Source organism: Rhinoderma darwinii, chromosome 7, assembly GCF_050947455.1.
Source record: "Rhinoderma darwinii isolate aRhiDar2 chromosome 7, aRhiDar2.hap1, whole genome shotgun sequence".
In the NCBI taxonomy this organism is placed as follows: domain Eukaryota; kingdom Metazoa; phylum Chordata; class Amphibia; order Anura; family Rhinodermatidae; genus Rhinoderma; species Rhinoderma darwinii.
In genome coordinates, this window is record NC_134693.1 from 112,985,843 (window position 1) to 113,010,945 (window position 25,103).

General features: G+C 42.8%; 1 protein-coding gene and 1 long non-coding RNA gene across 2 annotated transcripts; both read right to left on the minus strand.

Annotated features, from left to right (window-relative positions):
* Positions 1-10,120: 10,120 nt before the first annotated feature.
* LOC142657339 (uncharacterized) lies at positions 10,121-11,814 on the minus strand. The gene is made up of 5 exons (XR_012849902.1): positions 11,683-11,814; positions 11,362-11,469; positions 10,735-10,869; positions 10,534-10,615; positions 10,121-10,446 (listed from the first exon to the last, which is right to left on the minus strand). It is a non-coding gene; the product is annotated as an uncharacterized LOC142657339 (long non-coding RNA).
* Positions 11,815-12,056: 242 nt separating this feature from the next.
* On the minus strand, positions 12,057-15,446 carry LOC142657340 (phosphatidylinositol polyphosphate 5-phosphatase type IV-like). Its single transcript, XM_075832362.1, has 7 exons — positions 14,970-15,446; positions 14,175-14,266; positions 13,855-13,979; positions 13,458-13,577; positions 12,783-12,878; positions 12,506-12,667; positions 12,057-12,324 (listed from the first exon to the last, which is right to left on the minus strand). Exons 1-7 carry the CDS (start codon positions 15,282-15,284, stop codon positions 12,155-12,157), a joined length of 1,080 nt encoding a protein of 359 aa, XP_075688477.1. The 5' UTR covers positions 15,285-15,446; the 3' UTR covers positions 12,057-12,154.
* Between the last annotated feature and the right edge of the window lie 9,657 nt (positions 15,447-25,103).

Genomic DNA, 25,103 nt, shown 5'->3' on the forward strand with positions numbered 1-25,103 from the left:
TGGGCGTTTTCATTGTTTTTTCCCCTCAGGGGCTTTGCAAATGTGACATGGCCGCCGCAAACCATTCCTGCTCAATGTGATCTCCAAAAGCCAAATAGCGCTCTTTCCCTTCTAAGCCAAGCCGTGTCTCCAAACAACCGTTTATTACCACATGTGGGGCATTGTTTTACTCGGGAGAAATTGCTTTACAAATTTTGTGGTGCTTTTTCTCCTTCAGTCCTTGTGGAAATGAGTAAAAATAAGCTAAACCTACATTTTCTTTGAAAAAATGTTGATTTTTATTTTCAGGGCCTACTTCCAATAATTTCTGCAAAAAACCTGTGGGGTCAAAGAGCTCACTATACCCCTAAATAATTTCCTCAATGGGTGTAGTCTCCAAAATGGGGTCACTTGTGGGGGGTTTCCACTGTTTTGTCTCCTCAGGGACTTCGTAAATGTGACCTGGCCTCCGCAAACCATTCCTGCTAAACTTGAGCTCCAAAAGCCAAATAGCGCTCTTTCCCTTCTCAGCCCTGCCGTGTCTCCAAACAACCGTTTATTACCACATATGGGGCATTGTTTTACTCGGGAGAGATTGGTTTACAAATTTTACGGTGCTTTTTCTCCTTCAGTCCTTGTGGAAATGAGAAAAAATTAGCTAAACCTACATTTTCTTTGAAAAAATTTAGATTGTCATTTTCAGGGCCTATTTCCAATAATTTATGCAAAAAACCTGTTGGGTCAAAACGCTCACTATACCCCTAGATAATTTCCTCAATGGGCGTAGTTTCCGAAATGGGGTCACTTGTGGGGGGTTTCCACTGTTTTGTCCCCTCAGGGGCTTTGTAAATGTGACATGGCCTCCACAAACCATTCCTGCTAAACTTGAGCTCCAAAAGCCAAATAGCGCTCTTTCCCTTCTCAGCCTCGCCGTGTCTCCAAACAACCGTTTATTACCACATGTGGGGTATTGTTTTACTCGGGAGAAATTGCTTTACAAATTTTACGGTGCTTTTTCTCCTTTAGTCTTTGTGAAAATGAGAAAAAAAATCGCTAAACCTACATTTTCTTTGAAGAAATGTTGATTTTAATTTTCACGACCTACTTCTAATAATTTCTGTAAAAAAGCTGTGCGGTCAAAATGCTCACTGTACCCCTAGATAATTTCCTTGAGGTGTGTAGTTTCCCAGATGGGGTCACTTTTGGGAGATTTTGACTGTTTTAGCACCGCAAGAGCCCTTCAAACCTGACATGGTGCCTAAAATTTATTCTAACAAAAATAAGGCCCCAAAATCCACTAGGTGCTCCTTTGCTTCTGAGGCCGGTGCTTCATTCCAGTAGCACACTACGGCCACATGTGGGATATTTCCTAAAACTGCAGAAACTGGGCAACAAATATTGAGTTGAATTTCTCTGGTAAAACCTTCTGTGTTATAAAAAAAATTGTACTAAAAATTTATTTCTGCAAAAAAATATGAAATTTGTAAAATTCACCTCTACATTGCTTTAATTCCTGTGACATGTGTAAAGGGTTAAGACATTTTCTAAATGCTGTTTTGAATACTTTGAGGGGTGAAGTTTTTAAAATGGGGTGACTTTTTGGGGGTTTCTAATATATAAGGCCCTCAAAGCCACTTCACAACTGAACTGGCCCCTGTAAAAATGGCCTTTTGAAATTTTCTTGAAAATGTGAGAAATTGCTGCTAAAGTTCTAAGCCTTGTGAGGTCATAGAAAAATAAAAGGATGTTCAAAAAACGATGCCAATCTAAAGTAGACATATGGGTGATGTTAATTAGAAACAATTTTGGGTGGTATAACTGCCTGTCTTACAAGCAGATACATTTAAATTGAGAAAAATGCTAATTTTTGCAATTTTTCGCTAAATTTTGGTGTTTTTCACAATTAAATACTGAACATATCGAGCAAATTTTGCCAGTAACATAAAGTGCAATGTGTCACGAGAAAACAATCTCAGAATCGCTTGGATAGGTGAAAGCATTCCGGAGTTATTACCACATAAAGTGACACATGTCAGATTTGAAAAATGAGGCTCGGTCAGGAAGGTCAAAAGTGGCTAAAGAGGGAAGGGGTTAAATAAGTAATAGAATTTAAAAATAAGATCAATTAAAATCAATCAGTCTCTGTGAAGTCCTAGCCTAAATAGCAATTGAGTGTTAGCATTCACCTTGTCTATAGAATGTATCCCTATGTAAGGCCAAGTACCGGCAAGGACCGCAGGGTTAGTCGCAAGCAATAAAATACAGTAGACCCAAGTAATGCAAACAACAAATTCTTTACTGACCAGTGGTATATAAACATCCACAAGGGGATGTAAACACTACTCTACAAAAAAAGAGGCACAATCTCTTTCAAACATTACACAAATAATGGCGCAATGCGGCATGGGTTGCACACCAGCTTCTTTTGCTTGTTGGACGGAGCATTAACTCATCCTTGCTTCGCTTTAGGAGTAAGTCCTCTTCTTCCAACATCTGCCCATTTATTTCAATAGGAAAAACGGCGTTCTGTTCCGACGGGCCGTTTTTTTTAAAAAAACGGAAGCGAAAAAGAAGTGCAGGTCACTTCTTGGGACGTTTTTGGAGCCATTTACATAGACTCTATTGAAAACAGCTCCAAATACGGCCGTAAAAAATGCAGCGAAAAACGCAGCGAAAATCGCAAGTGGCTTAAAAAAACGTTTGAAAATCAGGAGCTGTTTTCCCTTGAAAACAGCTCCGTATTTTCAGACGTTTTTGAGTTTGCGTGTGAACATACCCTAACTGCAAATTAACCTGCCATACATATTGGGAAGAAAAAGAAGGAAAGTTTGTGCTCCTGAACTATACAATACAAAATCTTCAATGTATCATTGTCTCAATTTATTTACCGCCACCCTTTAATCCTTCTGTCTTGGGTGTGGTACAGGAGTTTATTGATAAAAAGCCCTTGCAGATTATCCACTGCTACTAATTGGCGACTTCAATGGAGTAATGGACTTTAGTATGGACAAATGTAACAGGTGGGAGGGGGTTTAGGATGGTTACTGCCCCGCAGAGGAAATTGCACAGCAAGAACTTCAGACGACACAGGTATAAGATGCTGAACAGAACTTTACTCCAACAGAGGCACAGTCTTCACGGTTATAATATTTAGTACATAAGCTTGACGGTTTCACTAATAAATAGGCTCTATACTTGGCGGTTTCTGATTTAACTTGTGAGAATGGGACAATGTGTTTGCTATGGTTCAGTCTCAACTTAAACTTGTGCTGCAGAGGGTCTTTGTTCTCATATGAAATGCTGAGCTAGCGATACGCCATTCAGGCTAGCAATACAAAGTATTTTTGGTTGATCAGTCACTTTGTAACTTCTGCCCTAACTGGCAATCTCAACTGGCAGCTCTCATCCTGCCCGTTTGTCCAATCTGAGATCTGTGGGGATTGTGTCACCCTAGCGGCTTCCCTGCTTAATGTGATTGTCTCCGCTTGTAAAGAGAGCCCAACATTACATTTTATGGAACTGAAATTTAGACTGCAAGGACACATTATCCACTTTACCTGCCCAGGACCTTAACCATCCTTCTTTGAATTAACACACCAACACCATCTTTATGGAAATGTGGAAGTGGCCACAGCTTTATTCTTATTTACAAACATCGGCATGAAGACATATATATATATTTATTTTTCTCTCCTCCTGAAATGCCGATGCTCCCTGTCTCCATCAGGCATGTAGGGTGCTACCTCCGTCTTCATCTGCTGTACTTTCCGCCAGCTGTGACATCTACGAAAAAAACAGAAAAACGCCAGAACAAGAATATAACCGTAGAAAAATTTCCAAAACAAAAACCAAAACCACCAGGGGAGGGAGGGCGGGTGTTTCTTCCACTGCAGCTTGAAGGTAAGAGGGCTTCCTGCTCCAAACCCCTGCCTTATATCTTCTTAACCACGCCCCTCTTACCCCTTGTTGACCAATCCTGGTCCTGGGCATTATTTTAAACCGTTCCATCCTTTCTTAACCCCTTGCAGTCCCTGACACTCTCCCTAGGCGCTTCAGTGTCTACAAGACTGCAAGGACCCATTATCCACTTTACCTGCCCAGGACCTTAACCATCCTTCTTTGAATTAACACACCAACACCTTCTTTATGGAAATGTGGAAGTGGCCACAGCTTTATTCTTATTTACAAACATCGGCATGAAGACATATATATATATTTATTTTTCTCTCCTCCTGAAATGCCGATGCTCCCTGTCTCCATCAGGCATGTAGGGTGCTACCTCCGTCTTCATCTGCCGTACTTTCCGCCAAGAAGGGGGAACTGAGAAACCTACTCAGTCCCCCGACCACCCCCACCAAGCAACGCCAACCCTCTCTCGGCACCATCCAAGAGATCCAATAAAAAGATATCGAGCCCGATATCATTCAGCTGCACTCCATCCGGCGCCAGCAAATCTGCATTATCCCCCTCCAGGGATTGGTGTCGCAACCCGATCCCCCCTATAGAGCGAATGAACCGCGACACCCGCACATTAATTAACCTGCGCACTCTCTCCAACGCTGCCATGTTCCTCGCTCCTCGCCACACCGTGCGCGCCACTATTTCGGACCAAACTACCACGCAACGGGCGAACAGATCCTGAAAACGCGCCAAATCAGCCCGTATAAATGACAATAACTCGGCCATTTTTACTTGGCCGATATCATTCCCACCAGCATGTATGATCAGGACAACAGGTCCGTACGTGTGCCTTGTAACTGCCACTACTTCTGGCAGTAACTGCACCCACCGTAATCCCCGGACACCTCTCCAATGGACGTCGGCCTGTGCGAGGCCCAAATTCGGACTTAATGGCCTTCGACCCGCTCGAACCGCTGCCCAATGCACATACGAATGCCCCAAGATCCACACTTGGGGGCGCCGCGACCCTAACAAAGAAATTAAGCTACATTCCGGTCAAATGAAGATACAGGCAAGGATTAACATAACACTCCATCTAAAACAAGGAAGGAAAACAGGGGTGGGGGGGGGGGAAGGGGACGACATTTTTACTATGAAAACTTCCAGCTTACACATTCTTTAAAACCAAATCAGGTCGCACATATGACTTATAGCTATTAGAACGCCATCTACCCAGACTCATGATAGCCGCCGAATCCAAGCCCAAGGCATCCGCCTCAGTTGCCGCCCCTATCCTAAACGAATGTGTACCAAACTCGCCCGGTGGCAAACCCAGGTACTTCAAACCGGCCTTAAAAATCGCCTCAAATTGAAAACGCGACATTGCGGATCCATGCTGATGGATCAAGAATTGAGCCCCGGGCACTCGGACCAACACGAATTCCTGGACCCATTTTACCGGGCAATACTGCCCCCCAATCCTCCCAATCGACAGCCAAGCCCCCCTCCCTACCATGTCAGTCTTTGACCTCCGCACACAGACCCTGAGAGAATCTCCCAACGTTACTACATCCGATCCGAGAAGACCACCGCTTGCACTTACGCTGTGCGGAACCAGCTCACTAACCCGTAATGCGGCAAAGAAAGCCAAAGAAAACGCCGCGCCGAACAAGGACACTTCATATTCATCCCGACACACAAAACATAAAAACGGCTAGAAGCCGACCCAAAAGCGAAAAAGATACTGGCCGCCTCGTGTCCCTGGAACACGCCTCTTTATTCCACCCTTTTAAAGACTGCCGAACTACAAATTCTTTTGTAACATCTTTGCATCCCCACAATTTTAACATAAAGGCCACCCCTGCTAAAAACTTGCTCGCCGTGGCCGCACTACCCCCTTCCTGACGTATTTGTACCAAACTTGCTAACGTGACGTCCAGGTGACACCCATCCTGTGATGGGAAGTTATTCCTCGCAATCTCCAACCACCGATCCCACGCTCTGCAATGACTCTTCCAAGACGCCGGTACCACCGAACCCCTCAACAGCCTCATAAGTTGTCCTCGACCAGGGCCCATAAGTGAAGGGGGGGGGTACACCCCTTCTGCCAAAGCTGCCGGGTGCAATTCCCGAAACCGAGACATCTGTGAACGAGACAAAGCATCAGCCATCACATTACTGACACCCGGAACATGTTTTGCACGAAACCACACATTCAAACGCAAACACTTCAAAACCAACCGTCTTAATAAAGCTAATACCGGCAATGAACTAGACGACAACCCGTTCACCGCATGCACCACCGCTATGTTGTCTGTCCAAAATACAATCCTCTTATTCACCATCACGCTACCCCACAACTCTATTGCAACTATAATAGGAAACAATTCCAATAGCGTCAAATTACGTAAAACTCCCAAATCACTCCAATGCAAGGGCCAAGGGGATCTACACCAACTTCGGCCCAAACTTGCTCCAAAACCATCACTTCCAGCTGCATCCGTAAACAATTCCAAGTCTACATTAGACAACTCAGCGTCCTGACACACCGACCTCCCATTAAACGAACTCAAAAAAGAATGCCAGACAAACAAATCCTTCTTCATCCAAGAGGTTACCCGGATAAAATGATTTGGCTTCGAGATACCTCTAGTGGCTAAAGACAAACGCCTAGAGAAAACACGACCCATTGGAATTATACGACAAGCAAACACCAGCAATCCCATTAACGACTGTAACTGTTTTAACGTCACTTTTTTCGACCCCATGACCTGGTCAACTTGCGTCACTAGCCTTGCCAATTTATCATCGGGCAAGCGAAAAATCATCCGCTCGCTATCTATTTCGATACCCAAAAATGACAAAACAGTTACAGGACCTTCCGTCTTATCTTCGGAAATAGGTACACCGAAACGCGACATCACCTGTCGAAACACTCTCAGCAACGGGCTGCACAACCCAGAGCCCCCCGGGCCTACAAAAAGAAAATTATCCAGATAATGAATGACCGAATCACAACCAGACTCCAAACGAACTACCCATTCTAAAAATGACGCAAACATCTCAAAGTAACTGCATGATATTGAACAACCCATGGGAAGGCACATATCCACGTAAAACCCTTTATCTAAACAACAACCCAGCAGATGAAAACACTCCGGATGAACCGGCAGCAAACGAAAGGCCGCTTCAATATCAGATTTAGCTAACAACGCCCCCTGTCCAGCCGCCTGTACCAGCCTTACTGCAACATCGAAAGACGTATACGAAAGCACCGCCTCCGCCCTAGAAATACCGTCGTTAACAGAACCACCGCGAGGAAAGGAAAGGTGATGAATCAGCCTAAACTTTCCTCGTTCCTTCTTTGGAACTAAACCAAGGGGGGAAACTCGCAGGTTCGTATACGGCGGCTCTCTGAATGGACCTGCCATTCTCCCTAATTCCACTTCCTTCGCCAATTTTTGCCGCGCAATGCCCACATTCTCATTGATCGACTTCAAATTGTCAGCCAATGACAATGTCGCAGAATATTCAAAAGGAATCTCAAAACCAAACGAAAACCCGCTAGTGAGCACCTCTGCTTCCCGCCTCCTGTGGTACCGCTCTAACCATGGGCCCATCTCGAGAACGTTCACCGGCGTTCTCCGCTGCGCCGGAAGGAGGTGCCTTAACCGGCTGCTTGCCTCTCCGGAAACACCGGAGCGCCGCATGAGCGCCCCCACAGATGGAACATTCATGTCGGAATTTGCACGTGGCAAAGAAACGACAGTGGCCCTCGTTGTAGAGCCAACAGGCACCCGTGGGCCTAGCGGCCGCAACTCCAGGGGCGGGGCCCGGCGCTGCGGCCGCACTGGGAAAGGGGCGTTGTTGCCTGCTCCCTTGCGCTAAGATAAGCTGCAACCACACGTCCGTTGCCTTCGTCGCCCAACTAATATCAGGCGACAAAGCCAAACGACGCCGAAATTCTTCATCATATCGCCACCAGGCCGCACCACCGTGCAGCCTGTGGGCGCTGAAAATTGTGTCAAAATAGACAAACAACTCGGCCCCTTTCCCAGGATAGCGTTGGCAAATAACATGAGCCAGTGTAGCGTAACACTGTACCCAGTTGCCAAATGTTTTCGCTACTTTCGCTTTCCTATCTGAACCTCTCTCAAAACCCCGCTCCTTGTCGACAGTCACCTGCTCCACCGAGACCAAGGACCAAATATCCACAAATTCATTCCTCCAAATCTTGTCCTTGATCTCAGCTGACAAATGAGTCCCGAGAGGAGCGACTCCACAAAACAATGAATCTCTAAACGTCAAACTAGCTAAAGCATTCTCTTTCTCAGACGGGGGCATAGCTCCCTCTGGTGGCACCGAGGGACACGACGTTCCCTCATTCAGTTTTAACCCAGGCACCACGGCTTTTAAAACAGAAATCAAATCCGCACCCGCTGCATTAGATTTATTAAGCCATGCGTCACCGCAGGCCGACTCACCGCTCACAGAGGTCCCACCGACTGCAGAGGGTCCTTCAGCCACTTGCCGCGGCACTGGAACCACGGCCTGCCCCTCCTCCACCGGCCCGGCGGGAGGAACAACCTGGGACAGCTGCTCCTGATCCACCGACAAGCGCTGCACCTCCCGGCGTCGACTGCGTCTCTGCGGCCGTGATGATCTCCTCGACGACCTCCTCCACGATCCTGATGATGCGGACGTCGTCGCCGACGAGGAGGAGAATCCATCGCTGGAAGACGAGGAATACCGCCGACCACGCCTCTTCTCGTCACCTGACCTGCGACGTCTATGATGGCCGTGCCGGCGATGTCCTCCAGCCCGGCGTTTCCTCCCTCGCCTGGAACGCTCCCTTCTTGGACCTGCAGGAGAAAAAGATGACAAGGCAGGAGAAGGGCAAATCGAGTCCAAAACACCCTCGACCCTATCTTTCCTAGCACACTCCCCCCCTGGCCTTGACCCATGCTGACAGGGGCCCGGGGGGACCGGGGTGGAGAAGCGACGGGCACCGCAGAAGCCCCCGCCCCCTGGCTGGGCTGCTTGCTCACCGCCCGCTTCCCCGAACCCGCCGCCATCTTCTTTTTACGTGAGCCGCCATCTTGTGTCCTGGCCGCACTGCTCCTGCCAGGACGTCCCGCCCCTCTTCCCCCCGCCGCCAATTCTGGCTGCGTAGAGAACAGCACGGGGAAAGATGGCGCCGACCCCGGCTGCACACAGGCACCGGAAGCAAGTCCCAGCTCCTGTGAACATGCCGCATGGTAAGCGACCATGTCGGACCAGTCACCTGAGTCCGCCATATTCACCCCACTGTCACGCAAGTCGACCGCTGCCTCCGCGCCCGCATCAGCAGCTCGAGGCGGGTTGTACCGTGCCCGTGCCGGTTTAACAGCCGCCCTCTTACCGCCATGGGGAAGGACGCCAGCGCGACGAGTGGGCGGGGGGGAGGGGGGCACTATGTCGACCGACGAAGCACCCGTCGACATAGGCCTAGGGGACCTGCTGGGACCACCGCATGACTGTGCAGCAGTCACAGCACCCCTCATAGCAACGGGGCTAGGGCTCAGTCGAACCGGAGGGCGTGTAACGCGCTGCGGCCTACCTCGGGTAGCCGCTCCCGACTGTTCCGTGCCCCGCTCAGATCCTCGCTTCTCTCCTTCCTCCAACAGGGATTCCAGCCAGGCAGGTCCCTCCGACGCTACCCGCTGTGCCACCTTCCGCAACAGTTCTTCTGCCATCTTCTTGAAAGAACACGCTCTGAATCTCCACAGCAGCAACAAAGGTGTTTCTTCCACTGCAGCTTGAAGGTAAGAGGGCTTCCTGCTCCAAACCCCTGCCTTATATCTTCTTAACCACGCCCCTCTTACCCCTTGTTGACCAATCCTGGTCCTGGGCATTATTTTAAACCGTTCCATCCTTTCTTAACCCCTTGCAGTCCCTGACACTCTCCCTAGGCGCTTCAGTGTCTACAAAACAACTATCAAATATATCAATATTTTACATCTCCTGTCACTTTTTGTCCAACACAGGATCTAATCCAGTACATATGGCGGCACGTTCCATACTCTCTGTATTGTGTACATATGATACAATGTCCTGTCACCTACCACTGGATTAAACGCGATGTCACACAAATAGCGCTGTGAAGGGTCGGATAAGTGAATTGTATACACTGTGGTAAGTTGTAGCCGGGCACTGAACACAATAATAAATACCAGTCACACTTATGAATTGATGTTAAAGATTTATTTAAGGTTTTTGTGGATCAAAATATATAATGGTAAAGATGATGTTATACAAGATTCAGCAAAAACAATGGAAGATGTCACAGTATATACTGTAGTATCAGTAAGTGGTGGGAAATCTGTATTCCAGAGACACAGGAAGAGATGACATGTTCTCCTGTTCTGGGCCTGGTCTTCTGGGTAACATTGATGCACCGGTAACCACACTGATGTCTCTTCTGTGACAGATGTAGAAAATTTTAAGTCTCGCCATTGGAATACTTGTAAGATGGCGGGTTGTTATTGGCATTGATGTTGATGGTCTGTTTGTATCTGCTGACTTTTTCTGGGGGGAGAAGCACACAATCCTATTAAATATTCATCATTCAGGCTGCTTACCAAATATAGAGGGGACATATCTAGAGGAACTTACCTTTCTATCAGCAATGATGGCGGCTCCTCCGGTCACAGGGAGCGCAGTTCTCACCAGATATACTGCGGAATTGATGTTTATGCTGCAAGAGAAATATTTGCTATTAATGCTCAACTAATGTGTGTTTCTTGGCAGTCACAAAATCTAGAAGAGGTTTTATTGTGGATTTTCCTATTTGATCCTAGGGGTTACACTACAAACCTTGAAGATGATTGATCCAAGCGATGGGTTGGATCTAAAGCTGCGCTGTTCAGGATGTTACAGGAACTTTCTGATGTTCACAAAGGTGGAATCATTGTTTTATGCACCTGAGATGGTAAATGTTCCTTAGGAGTCCTGCAAGATGCCAAGTAATGTCTTACATCAATAACAATGTTCCTTGTATCTATCATGTAGTTTCTGCCGCTTACGGCACTTTTCTAAAAAAGTGGACAGAGAGTAGCTGAAGCAGCAGAGTCCCCAGCGGCCGACACATTTATCATAATAACATGGATTATTAGTTATTAAGGTGTGGGCCTTTTAATAAATTAGGCACATTTTACTCCATGTTTTTTTATATTAAGACCGGTGTATGAAACGTCAGTCTTAATGAATTCCCACCAATCTATTATACTACATACACGCTTACAGTTTTCTTCTAAAACCCATAACCTTCATTTAGAAATTAAATAAATATCTGAATACAAGAAAATTGAACTAGAAGATAGAATGACTTATTTACAATTTCTTTATGTTGGTTGATAAAATCAATTACTGATACAGAGGAAGACTTAAGAGATGGAAGAACATTCTCACATCAAACATAATAGACAAGTACAATGCTCTCACCTTATGTGCTGTAAGGACATGAACAGACGCAGCTACTTTTTTTGTCCTAACCTCCTAATGCCCTTCAAATAGATCTTGCGGTCAAAGCGTCCACCAGCCAATGGGATGCTGGAATGAGAAATATATTGATGTAAGACATATGATAATGTTAGCAGGTAACCACACAATAATTGTTTTGTTTCACATTCTAGATTACTCCAGTACTGTCACCCAGGTATACAGCCACCTACCCCAAAGTGTGAGCTCTGGCTATAAGGCCCATGTAGTAATGGCGGCTACTGAAAGAATCATACCAACAACATGGAGGAAATCATGACTTACTTATCTGAACCAGGTCTGAGCTTTACTTCAAAGATACCAAAAACGGGTCGGTGGTCTGAGGTCTTCAAAACAGGGCAAGAGTCGTATTTCAGGACTCGCACATCTCCCTCGTATTGGCTTTTAAACAACACCCTGTCCTGTAGAGGTAATAAAAATAACAAATATCATCAGTGCAATCATATTATAATTTATTTATAAACCTCATAGCATCATAGACTGAACATTTCGGCCTATTTTATTTAAGTAATATAAATTTTGAGACTTTCTTGCATTTAAGGTTTGACTTGGTCACTCAGATTTAATGAAATAAGTATCTTTGAGCCATGCTAGGCGAAGACATATTACACTGGGAGACGATGACAAACTCACTACAAGTAAAATGGACTGGATGCTTTGTTCTTAAGAATTTTTCCTTCATCTATAATAACAATTCATTACCTTGCGCGAGGGGATTTATTATATGAAAATCTAATCATGAAATGTATTCTTTCTTTAGCTCTGTAGACCTGGAAATAAGATATCTTACCGTATATGATGGGACTCTCTGCTTTTCTGATGTATCGTAGGTGTCTGTGCCAATGTCGAACTTATATGTAGGAAGGAATTCTATGGTGTGCTCCTTAAACCCTACAAATATGGACCCTTAAATTAAAAGAAAAAAAAACATGTCAGTATTAAAAACATGTGCAAGAGATGTAGGGCTATATAAGAATGTGGAGAACATATGAACCATCATGACAGTGATTTGTATTGATCTGTCGAGGTGTATGTGGTAATAATACAGGCTGAGGAGTGATAGAGATCTGTCTACTAGTAAATGTACCGTTGTTCTTGGCTTCATTCAGATGGTCGTGTTTGAGGAGACTGGACATATCTCTTCCTTTAATGTTCTTCAGAAGAGATTCCACGTTTTTTCTGTCCTCTTTCAGTTGAAAATTGAGGTCCCCAAACCAAAAAACTCGATCAAAGCGGCTGGTGACGTCCACTGTAGAATGAGATAAACACAGGACACAGTTAGACGACGTGACTGCATTAGAGTCAATGGAGATAAATAGAGAGATAAAGGAATCGATAGGTTCAACCACATAAGTAATACTCACAGGCATTGGAGTTTATTCTTTCCGGAATAATTTGAGGCAGACGGAGACCCTCGGTGATAGTTTTATAGTCCTGGATCCTCTTGTAGACTGCCCCAACTGCCAGCAAAAATATACATATCAGTAAATATGACCTCTTGGAATTTAGGACAACCACCATATTTAAGTTTTCTTTGACAATAGGTTTCTTTATCCTATATTATCTAGGTATCGTATCTATTTCTTGGGCTGTGTAGTCTGAATGTTCCCTCAACAATCAATTTTTTACAAATAGTATTTATATTAATTGGATTTCTATTGACATTTTAGAAGATGAGACTGGTGGAGTTCCATGATTTGGGTCTGCACTCTGTACACCACACATACTGATATTTCTGTTACTGTAAATCTAAGACACAATCATTTTCATGACAGAGGATAATGTATTTCTATAGCATTCTGTAGAGGACATTAGGCCGTTTATCCTTCCAGTATTATTCTCTCATTATATAGAATAAGTTTGATGGATTAGAAGAAGTTTGACCAAATGAGGAAGAACTTTTAATTTTACACCAAAACATCAATAGTACAGATCTTTTCATGTCATCTCATATATTCCAACTTATTATTATTAAACAGCAGCACTTTTATATACAATAACACTGTACATAGTCATATATTAAAAACAGACATACTTACATCTCATATGGGAATTAATAAACAGGAATGATGTCCCAAAGATGGTGAAGGCAACACCCAAGGCTCCTTTAGTTTTGACATGGTGGAATAGCCTGGTTGTTACATGGGTGTGCTCTACCTCTGTATAAGAAATGAAACACAAGAAGAAGGGTTAGTGGTTAATAGTATAACATGCAACAATGAAACAGAGATAGTTTCCTATTAAACGCTGGAAATATTACTACAACACCATTTCACACTTTGTAACTGTGGAGTAAACTATCAGATCTCCAATACTCCACAGTGAAGAATCTGAGAGTCGAGATTGCAGACATCTAGTTCTAATGACTAAATAATAAGTTCAAACTAATGACTTCAATTAGGACTTATTATGTAAATGTAAGAAAGTGAATCTTACCTGAGCAGAACCAGATCAGTTCCCGTCGAATAAAGATGGTGAGATACAGGACTCCGAGCCCGGATGAATGGTATAGCACGTAGTGTGGACCAAGAGTCTCTTGTAATTTTATTTCCCATTCCCGTCTACAAGAAGACACAATTTCAAGTTTACATATTAATAAATTACACCAGATTAAAATATTGAACTCATTTATTAAATAATCAATATTATAACCTCTGGGGTTAAATAGGAAAATTTATCAAGAGAGAATTTCAATCAGCCGACCTGTAGTCCATCTGCAGACATAGACTGTTGTAAGACAACCTGAGAAGACTTACCTGTTTGGACATCCTTCCTGAACGCCAATTACGTAAATGTCTTTGGAGTCATCTGATGGCAACAGCAGATCCTCTAGATTTTGTGGGAACTCCTGCTCAAAATATGAAGATATTAATAATGTATACACAGAGCACCAACCAAACTGACATCTTCTATATCACCTACAAAAAATTATATCTGATCGAATTGGATTTTAGTCTTTATAGACTATGGCCAGTGCTGCAGTCTTAGGATCAGAGGCATTGCCATTCCAAAGACATAGATTATTAGTTTGACAGTTTGCAGTGTGTGCAGCAACATTGATTGGCCCAAATGTTTAGAAAATTTGGGCCTAGGGTAGTATATAATATGTCTATCTCATATCCAACTGCAAATTTATCCAACTTTAGGCTATGTTCACACAGAGTATTTTGCAGGAGGAATATCTGCCTCAAAATTCCGTTTGGAAGAGTTTTTCGCTGCGTTTTTCGCCTGCGGCCATTGAGCGCCGCGGGCATAAAACACCGCGAATTACGCTTTCTCTGCCTCCCATTGAAGTCAATGGGAGGTCAGAGGCGGAAGCGCCCGAAGAAAGGGCATGTCGCTTCTTTTTACCGCGAGGCAGTTTTACTGCTCGCGGAAAAAAGACGCCGACGCCTCCCATTGAAATCAATGGGAGGCATTTTCGGGCCGTTTTTGCCGAGTTTTGCAACGCGGTTTCCACGTAAAAAAACTTGGCAAAATACTCCGTGTGAACATAGCCTTAGATCAGATACACTCATGGTTCACAATAGATATTGTATGTTACTTCTCACCTTTCCCTCCATATTCCAGGTGGCAACGTATAATCTCAGCCGTCTATTTGGGAAACAGCGATCCAGTTCTTTAGCGCCAATCACAGCGCTGCTGCCCAAGCTCCTGATTGCGCTCTTCTTGGCGTTCTTTGAGCCAATGTCACAAGGTTTGCTGTGACTTGGATCGCTGCATTTTTCGGCTGGCATATCTTTGATGTTGGAAAACTTCTGGAGTGAGATGTTAGGTTCCTCCATAGTTGGTATCTCTTTCATTAGATTTCCATTATCAGGAATCTGAGACACATGATATTTTTTTGATTTTTTCCAAAAGGGCATGGTTGGTTAATAACCCGGGTGCAAAACTGCACCAATGTCCGTGGTAGAAAACCAGGCGACAGTAAAGATTGAATTTAACTAATCGCCTCTAGTTCTCTGAAAATAGGACAAATCGCTGACCGTAAAAGCAACACAGTAATCCAACAGTGTCAATCCAACAGCAAGATCTAGAATGACCAGAAAAAGAAGTAGTTAGGGAAAACTTAAAGAAAACCAGCTGGAGAAATTAGTTATAAAAGGGGTATTCCAAGTACAGGATCTAGACAATCAGAAGTGTTTGAAGATCACATTGCTTGGGGTCTTGGGGCTCGGACCCCCTGTGAATGACATTGCTTGGGGTTTGGATTTTGGAACAATGTATTGGTTGTTGAATTGACCATACGGTATGACATTTCCGGGGTTTATGTCATTTTTATATGAGATACTAACTATAATTTAGAACCTCTGTAGTTTGTTATAGACATTATTACATTTTATATATATATATATATATATATATATATATATTAATGAAAAATGACAATTGCTTTTGAGGATACAGGATTAGGGGGTCAGGGCTGTTCTTAAGAAATCACTTCCCTAACATTTTTATATTAGTAATTATTATTATTATTATTATTAATAATAATAATAATAATAATAATTGTGTATTTTACACAAATAGAAAACCTCAAATACATAATTAGTAATTCCCTAGTAAATATTTATTACGTGAATTACTCCTGTTATAAACTGAAGGGTTCCAATAATAAGTTCTCAGGGCTGCAGGACATTCACATTCCTTTTCTTTGAGGTTGCTTTATCAATTTACCAGCAGAATACAGATGGCAATTTTTGTCTGCAAGCTGCATTCTGTCTCTGGAGCAGAAGTCACAGGCCGCCATATTGCCATTTAGCAACTTCTTAGTATATTAGTATAACTATTCCAAATATAAACTAAACTTTAAATGGCAGACACAGCAGAATTGTACCTAAGAATAAAATATTCATAAAGAAACTGATAGATGAGACTCATCTAGAGACGTAGTGCTGATAGAGTACTTACCGGTCACATCCAACTGATGAGTGACAGCTCTGTGGCCAGCATCATAGTATACACCCACGCTCTGTGACATCACAATAGCTATACCCGGGGTGAGCTGCTTTTATGACCTCACCCATAATTTGCATATTTCAATATGGATTTATCATTATTTTTAATAGTAGTGACATCACAATACATAAGCCCAAAATACACTATGTGGCCAAAAGATGTGGACAGCTGACCCTTTACACCATTATAAGCTTGTGGTACTTCCCATTACAAAGCCATGGATGTTAATATGAAGTTGGGCCCCCTTTTGTGGCTATAACTTCTTCTGACAAGGCTTTCCACAAGATTTTGTAGCGTGTTTGTTGGAATTTTTGCCCATTTAATTAAAAGAGCATTTGTGAGTTCAGGCTCTGATGTTGGGGTCAGGGCTCTGTGCAGAGTGTCAAGTTCCTCCACACCAAACTTATCACTCCATGTCTTTATGGACCTTGCTTTGTGCAAAGGGGCAACATCATACAGAAACAGGGAAGGGTCTTTACCAAACTAGTCTCACAAAGTCGGAAGCATGCAATGGTCTAAATAGTCTTTACATTACCATTCACTGGAAATAAAGGGCCTAGCCCAAACCATGATAAATAGCCCCAGACCAGTATCAATTCCCCACTAATAATTTTTATATCAATTGATCAAAATTCAGAATTGAATTAAATTGTAATTATTTCTGGTGAACCTAAATAATATAAGGAATTATAGTCCCCTAATATACAGTCCTCTAATATGAGCATATTGAAATTTCTCTTTTACAAGTGGTAAACATAATGATAATAAGGGAGCTCAAATTTTGGCCACTTACCCTGCAAATCTAAGATACTTGAGCAATTTAATTGCACACTAATACTAATACCATATTACTACCACTATCACACAATATCTTCTAGAGATGGAATAATTCAATGTTCCTAATAAAACAAATTAATTAGCGTGAAGTACAGATGTAGCATTGATAGATTACTTACCGGTCACATCCAACTGATAGTGACAGCTCTGTGACCAACATCATTGTTTATACCCAAGCTCTGTGACATCACAATAGCTATAACCGGTTTGAGCTGCTTTTATGACCACACCCATAATTTACATATATCAGTATGGCTTTACCATTGGGAATATGAATTTGATGATACTGTATGATTTGTACCTCTAGAAAAGTTTAGTGTGATCTGTAATTTTTCCGGGTGTTTTCATCAATTGCTTTACTGTATAGAGTATTTTTTTATTGAAAATAATAAAATTGACGTTTTTAATGGGAACGTTCTCTGATGAATTCTTTATAGGTGATAAATGATCATTTCTGTCTGTGTGACATGGGGGAAATCATTTATATTATCTTAAAATATATAATTTTAGTTTTGAATTTTAATAAACCCTAAAGACCCCCATTAGAGGATGTGACTCTGCACCAGTAAGAACACGCTACATGCTGCATCTCCTGTGCTCAGCCCTCTTACTCCTTATAATCCTGAATACATACTGCTTCACAATTCCCCTACCAGCTTGTAATAGGCATCAGAACAGCTGTGGGCAGCCATTACCTCATGTACCATGTCCTGGAAAGGTAATAGAGGTGGTAAGAATCGATCTAGGCATCCTGAGACAAGACGGTCATACCTGATGTGAACGAATGCAGCATAAATTATACATATCATAGGCCTACCAGAGAGGGTAGAAGGCCAACAACCATATGTATTCATTAAAAATGGCTGCATTATATTTTTATGGATACCACAATCTCTGCTGCATTTATAGTCAAGAGAACTGAAGAATTCCTTCATAGTCTCTTCATCTGGGTCATTTCTCAGACAATTGATGGCCCATTTGGTAAACTGTAAAGACAGGGATTGGCTTTACTAAACATCAAGTAGTCATGGCAGTCAGAACTCCACAATCAGAAAGTGATAACATATCCTAATTGTATTCCCCCCACTTTATGAGATGTAAAACCACTTTAACCCATTAATGATGCAGCCTAGTTTGGGCCTTAAGGCTCAGACACCATTTTTCAAATCTGACCTGTGTCACTTTACCTGGTAATAACTTTGGAATGCTATTCTTTTATCCAAGCGATTCTGAGAATTTTTTCTCGTGACACATTGTACTTTATGTTAATAGTAAAATTTGGTCAATACCTTTAGTGTTTATTTGTGAAAAACACCTACATTTAGAGACATTTTTGAAAATTTTTGATTTTTCTAAATTTGAGTGTATCTGCTTGTAAGACAGATAGTAATACAACACAAAATAGTTACTAGTTAACATTTTGGAGCATGTATTTTTTTTTTTTTAAGAAATTCCATTATAATCCATTTTATTTCTGTAACACAGAAGGTTTTAACAGAGAAACTCAGCTCAATATTTATTGTTCAGATTCTGCAGCTTTTAAAAATGTCCCACATGTGGCCCTGGTGGACTGAAGCACAGGCCTCAGAAGCAAAGGAACACCTACTAGATTTTGGGGCCTCCTTTTTATTAGAATATATTTTAGGCACCATGTCATGTTTGAAGAGGTCTTGTGGTGCCAAAACATAGGAAACATCCCCAAAAAGACGCCATTTCGGGACTACACTCCCAAGGAATTAATCTGAGGGCATAGTAAGCATTTTAACACCACAGGTGTTTTGCTGAATTTATTGAAATTAGGTCATAGAAATTAAAATTGAAACATTTTTCACACAAAAAGTAGTTTCAGCTCCGATTTTTTTTCATTTTCACAAAGAATGAAAGAGAAAAAGAACACCAACATTTGTAAATCAAGTTCTCTCAAATACGATAATACCCCATATGTTGTCATACACTGCTGTTTGGACACACGGTAGGGCTCAGAATGGCAGGAGCACCGTTTGGCATGCAGATTTTGCTGGTTTGGTTTAAAGGTGGCATGTCGTATTTGCAGAGTTCCTTAGGTACCAGTACCGTAAAAACCTCTTGAGAAGTGACTCCATTTTGGAAAATAAAACCCTCAAGGAATTCACTAGGGGGGTAGTGAATAGTTTGACCCCACAGCTGTTTCATAGATTTTATTAGAATTAGGCAGTGAAAATGACAAATTAAATTTTTCCAAAAACAATGCTGTTTTAGCTCTAAATGTTTTATTTTTACAAGGGGTAATTGGAGAAAAAAGCACCACACAATTTTTTACTCAATTTCTCCTGAGTACAGCAATATCCCATATGTGGCCCTAAACAGCTGTTTGGGCACACGGCAGGGCTCTGAAGAGAAGGAGCGTCATTTGTCTGTAGGAGCGCAGATTTTGCTGGATTGGTGTTAGATTAAAGGAGTGAAAGAGCACCATGCGCATTTGAGGTCTATTTTAGTGATTTTTCCATAGCATTTGCCCCCAATTGCAGGACTCTGAGGTCAAATAGTAAAGCAAAAACTTCCAAGAAGTGACCCCATTTTTTAAAATACACCCCTCAAGGCATTTATTAAAGGGTGCAGTGCGTATGACCCAAATCTACTATTTTTACTAGAAAAATGTGCAGTGGATTTTCCGCTGATATGCCATTTACAGTGGAGGAAATAAGTATTTGATCCCTTGCTGATTTGGTAAGTTTGCCCACTGTCAAAGTCATGAACAGTCTAGAATTTTTAGGCTAGGTTCATTTTACCAGTGAGAGATAGATTATAAAAAAAAAAAAAAAAAAACATTGTCAAAATTATATATATTTATTTGCATTGTGCACAGAGAAATAAGTATTTGATCCCCTACCAACCATTAAGAGTTCAGCCTCCTCCAGACCAGTTACACGCTCCAAATCAACTTGGTGCCTGCATTAATGACAGCTGTCTTACATGGTCACCCGTATAAAAGACTCCTGTCCACAGACTCAATTAATCAGTCTGACTCTAACCTCTACAACATGGGCAAGACCAAAGAGCTTTCTAAGGATGTCAGGGACAACATCATAGACCTGCACAAGGCTGGAATGGGATACAAAACCATAAGTAAGACGCTGGGTGAGAAGGAGACAACTGTTGGTGCAATAGTAAGAAAATGGAAAACATACAAAATGACTGTCAATCGACATCGATCTGGGGCTCCATGCAAAATCTCACCTCGTGGGGTATCCTTGATCCTGAGGAAGGTGAGAGCTCAGCCGAAAACTACACGGGGGGAACTTGTTAATGATCTCAAGGCAGCTGGGACCACAGTCACCAAGAAAACCATTGGTAACACATTACGCTGTAATGGATTCAAATCCTGCAGTGCCCGCAAGGTCCCCCTGCTCAAGAAGGCACATGTACAGGCCCGTCTGAAGTTTGCAAATGAACATCTGGATGATTCTGAGAGTGATTGGGAGAAGGTGCTGTGGTCAGATGAGACTAAAATTGAGCTCTTTGGCATTAACTCAACTCGCCGTGTTTGGAGGAAGAGAAATGCTGCCTATGACCCAAAGAACACCGTCCCCACTGTCAAGCATGGAGGTGGAAACATTATGTTTTGGGGGTGTTTCTCTGCTAAGGGCACAGAACTACTTCACCGCATCAATGGGAGAATGGATGGAGCCATGTACCGTCAAATCCTGAGTGACAACCTCCTTCCCTCCACCAGAACATTAAAAATGGCTTGTGGCGGGGGGGGCGGAGCTTGCCGAGCAAGGTGATGGACGTGTAATCCCGGCGCTCCACACTACATCCACCGATTCCTCAGGATATTGCCCACTTTTTTCGGCTAAAATGGTGAAGACAGGTCGGGACAAGTCTAAGGAACATGCAGGTACCCCCAGATCCCATAAACAGTCGTCCGACATGGACAAATACTTCGGCAAAAAGATGCCGCCTGCAGAGAGCAGATCCAAGATGGCGCCGACATCTTCCCGCTGTGAACAGGGAGAGGATTCAGATAGCTCATGTGCGCCTTCAGACTCGGTGGGGGATGCAGACTCTGTACCGATATCTAGGGCTTATCTAAAGAAAACACTGCTCCAGGCACTTATGCCTGTGATGAAAGACTTATCAGACATCAAAACCGACATACATCACATTGGCCACAGAGTAATGGCGCTGGAGGAAGCTCACATTTCTACTGTTAAATTTGGTGCTTCAGTTCATCAGGAGCTGTCTGCTCATCACACGCACTTGAATAATCTATATCTTCACATGGAAGATCAGGAAAACCGTAGTAGACGGAGAAATGTCCGCCTTCGGGGTATCCCCGAGTCAATTGACCATGATGCCTTACCTGCTGTGGTGGATTCTATTTTTCGCTCATTAGTAGGTCCCGAGCTGGCTTTGGATATCACAGTAGAAAGGGTACATCGAGCCCTTCGTCCCAGGCCTGGGGCTGGCGAACCTCCACGTGACGTCATCTGTGGGATTTTGAGCTATGTTCACACGGCGGCCATTTTAAGAGCTGCAAGAGATGCTCCAGAAGTAGTGTATGAAGGGACTAAGATCTTACTCTTCCAAGACCTGGCTGCGAGCACATTGGCCAAACGCCGTATTCTGAAGCCGGTTACAGAGGCGCTACGCGCTAAGAAACTACCTGTTCGTTGGCTTTATCCATTCGGCCTTGCCACGATGAAAGATGGCAGTCAGATTACTATCCGCACACCTGGAGATCTGGACACTGCATGGAAAAAGCTGGGGATAGAGCCTATGGAGATTCCGTCCTGGATGCCAGTGGCGCTGGAATTGGGAATGCCTTCAGTGCAAGAACCGTGGCAACCTACTCCCAAGCCCAAGTCTCCGAGAGGCAAGAAGACGCGTATGGCAGAGGACACTTGAATGATGTCTTAAAGTGATTTAGTTTAAATTTCTTCACAGAAATGTTGGGATCGTTTGCATGTGTTGGGCATTATATTTTACCCATGTAAACCCAATACACTGTGGCAAATTCACCGTGATAAGGGGGAGGAAGGTGTATTATTGTTCTATTATGGGGTTGGAAGTGATTGTTATATCATGGGTAAAGTTGGCCATGACTTATACCCCCTATATATATATGTATTTCTCCCAACTCTCCAATATATTCATGCGGTGATTCAGTTTAGTATTAATATGTGGATCAGTATTCGGTTTATGTCTTACGAGTTATGAAGAATTGGTGCGATGTTTTGTACAAAATGGCAACTTTCTTCTCCCCCCCCCCTCTGGCAGGGGTTCTGTTGGATACTTAGTTGCATCATGATAGCACCTCCCATTTCCGGGATGATACGGAGGTTTCCTTTTGATACCATTCCTTATTGTTTTGTTATTATTCGTTTTATTGTTGATTTTGTCTTATCTCCCTGGTGGTGGCACTTAACAAACGTACCTGCATTCAGGTTGGTTCTTAATGTAAAATATCATGGGTAGACTACGTATTTGCTCCTTCAATGTGAAGGGGTTGAACTCTCCTCAAAAGAGATCTCGTATTTTTAATTCCTTAAGGTTTAATACTCCGGATGTCTTAATGCTGCAAGAAACTCATTTCCGGCCTACACATATTCCAAACTTGTCTACGCAACCATATACACAATGGTTTCATAGCACTTACTCCTCCAAATCGAGGGGGGTTTCTATTGCTATACACAAAGACACTCCTTTTAAAGTAGAAGCTTCTTTGCTAGATCCTATGGGAAGGTATGTTTTCTTGAAGGGACACATCTCCAACACAAAGTTTACGATAGCAGCTGTATATGCACCTAATGTTGGACAATTGACGTGGTTGCATAAAACTCTTTGTTCTCTTAAAACGTTTAGTGAGGGATATCTTGTTTTTGGGGGAGACCTTAATGTATCTTTGGACTCTGCTCTGGATTCCACCACATCTAGTACGAGGTTTTCCATATCTGCTATGCGTCGCCTTAAACTTATCTTGTCACAACTAGGGATAGTAGATGCCTGGCGTGTTAAGAATCCGTCCTTAAAAGACTTTACTTTTTACTCTACACCACATGAGACTTATCATAGAATTGACTATATATTCATTCCTATGGTCCTTGTTCCCTCGTTACTTCAAGCGGATATAGGAAGTATTACGGTTTCAGACCATGCTTCGATATCGCTTTCCTTAGAATTGTTTAATTTACCTCGTAAGGAATGGACCTGGAGATTGAATGATACCATTATTGCAAACAAAGAGCATAGTCAAGCACTTGCCCTAAAAATAGAGGAATTCTATGGCTTTAATGATACTCCGCAAATCTCTAGACCAATTCTCTGGGAGACGCAAAAAGCCTTTATGAGGGGAGAACTTATTGCCCTGTCCTCACGTGTTAAAAAACAAAGGAATGCTCAAATTCTAGACTTACTCCATAAGATAACTCAAATGGAATTATCGCATAAAAACTCTAACTCGACTGAGGATTATAGGGAATTAAGTCAGTTACGTCAGGAACTTAAGGACCATATGAATGTAAAAGCGGCTAAGGCTTTTTTGGCTGCTCAAAGTCACATGTATCTTCATGGAGACAAAGGCTCCAAATTTATGACCCGTCTGATCCGACAAAAACAGTCCAAAACATTTATTGAGACCATAAAAGATGACAAAGGGGCGAGGGTGACTACCACTCCGCTTATAGCACAGACCTTTCAATCCTTTTACTCTTCCCTGTATAATTTGGGAAACTCGGTGGGGAATTCGGGGTTGACACCACAGGAGAAGACTGGCAAAATAGGGAGTTTTTTAGATTCTATCTCGGTACCTGGCCTCTCTGAGTTGGACTGTGGAGAGCTCCTGGCGCCTATCACTAAAGAGGAGGTTGAGAAAGTGTTGCATTCAATACCATCTGGGAAAAGCCCGGGGCCTGATGGTCTACCTATTTCATTCTATAAAAAATTTAGTCAGCAATTAATACCGAAGTTTGTGGAAGTATGTAACTCTCTGATGAAGGGTGCTTCATTACCTAAGCAAGCATTGGAAGCTTTTATAACTATTCTTCCTAAAGAGGGGAAGGATCTGAAATGCTGTGGGAGCTAAAGGCCTATCTCGCTCTTGAATTGTGATGTGAAGTGTTGGGCTAAAATTCTGTCTCTTCGCATTCAACCACTATTGCCGAAATACTAATAAATGAAGAACAGGTGGGATTTGTGAAGGGACGGGAAGGTAGGCACAATGTGAGCAGGGTATTGCACGCTATATGTCAAATAAGGCGTCGGGGGCACTCTATGGTCCTTCTTGGTACTGACGCAGAGAAGGCGTTTGATAGGGTCTGTTGGGAGTACATGAGAGCTACCTTACTTAAATTTAATTTTCCTCCTGTATTTATTGATGCCATATTTTCTCTATATACCTCCCCATCTGCTAGAATTCAAGTGAACGGTTCTTTGTCAGATTACTTTTCTATTACAAATGGAACACGTCAAGGTTGCCCCTTGTCCCCGTCTCTGTTCTGTATGGTGATGGAGACATTACTGGCGAAATTACGACAGACCGTTGGGATTGAAGGATTGAAGATAGGGAGTTATACTCATAAACTGGCAGCCTTTGCAGATGATTTGCTATTGATGATTACAAATCCACTTGAGGCCTTTGCAAAAATAATAGATGTTTTTAATGAATTTGGAGAGATATCTAACTTTAAGATTAATTATGATAAGTCGGAGGCCTTGGGCATTAATGTACCGGTTGGTCAGCTCTTGGTTCTGAAATCTATGTCGCCCTTTAAATGGCCTTCGCAGGCTATTAAATACTTGGGGATAATGATTTCAGCTGATGCGTCCCAGCTTTTCGTACTTAATTTTAAACCCCTCCTCTCCAAGATTCATAGATATATTTCCCAATTGAACATACCTTATGTCTCTTG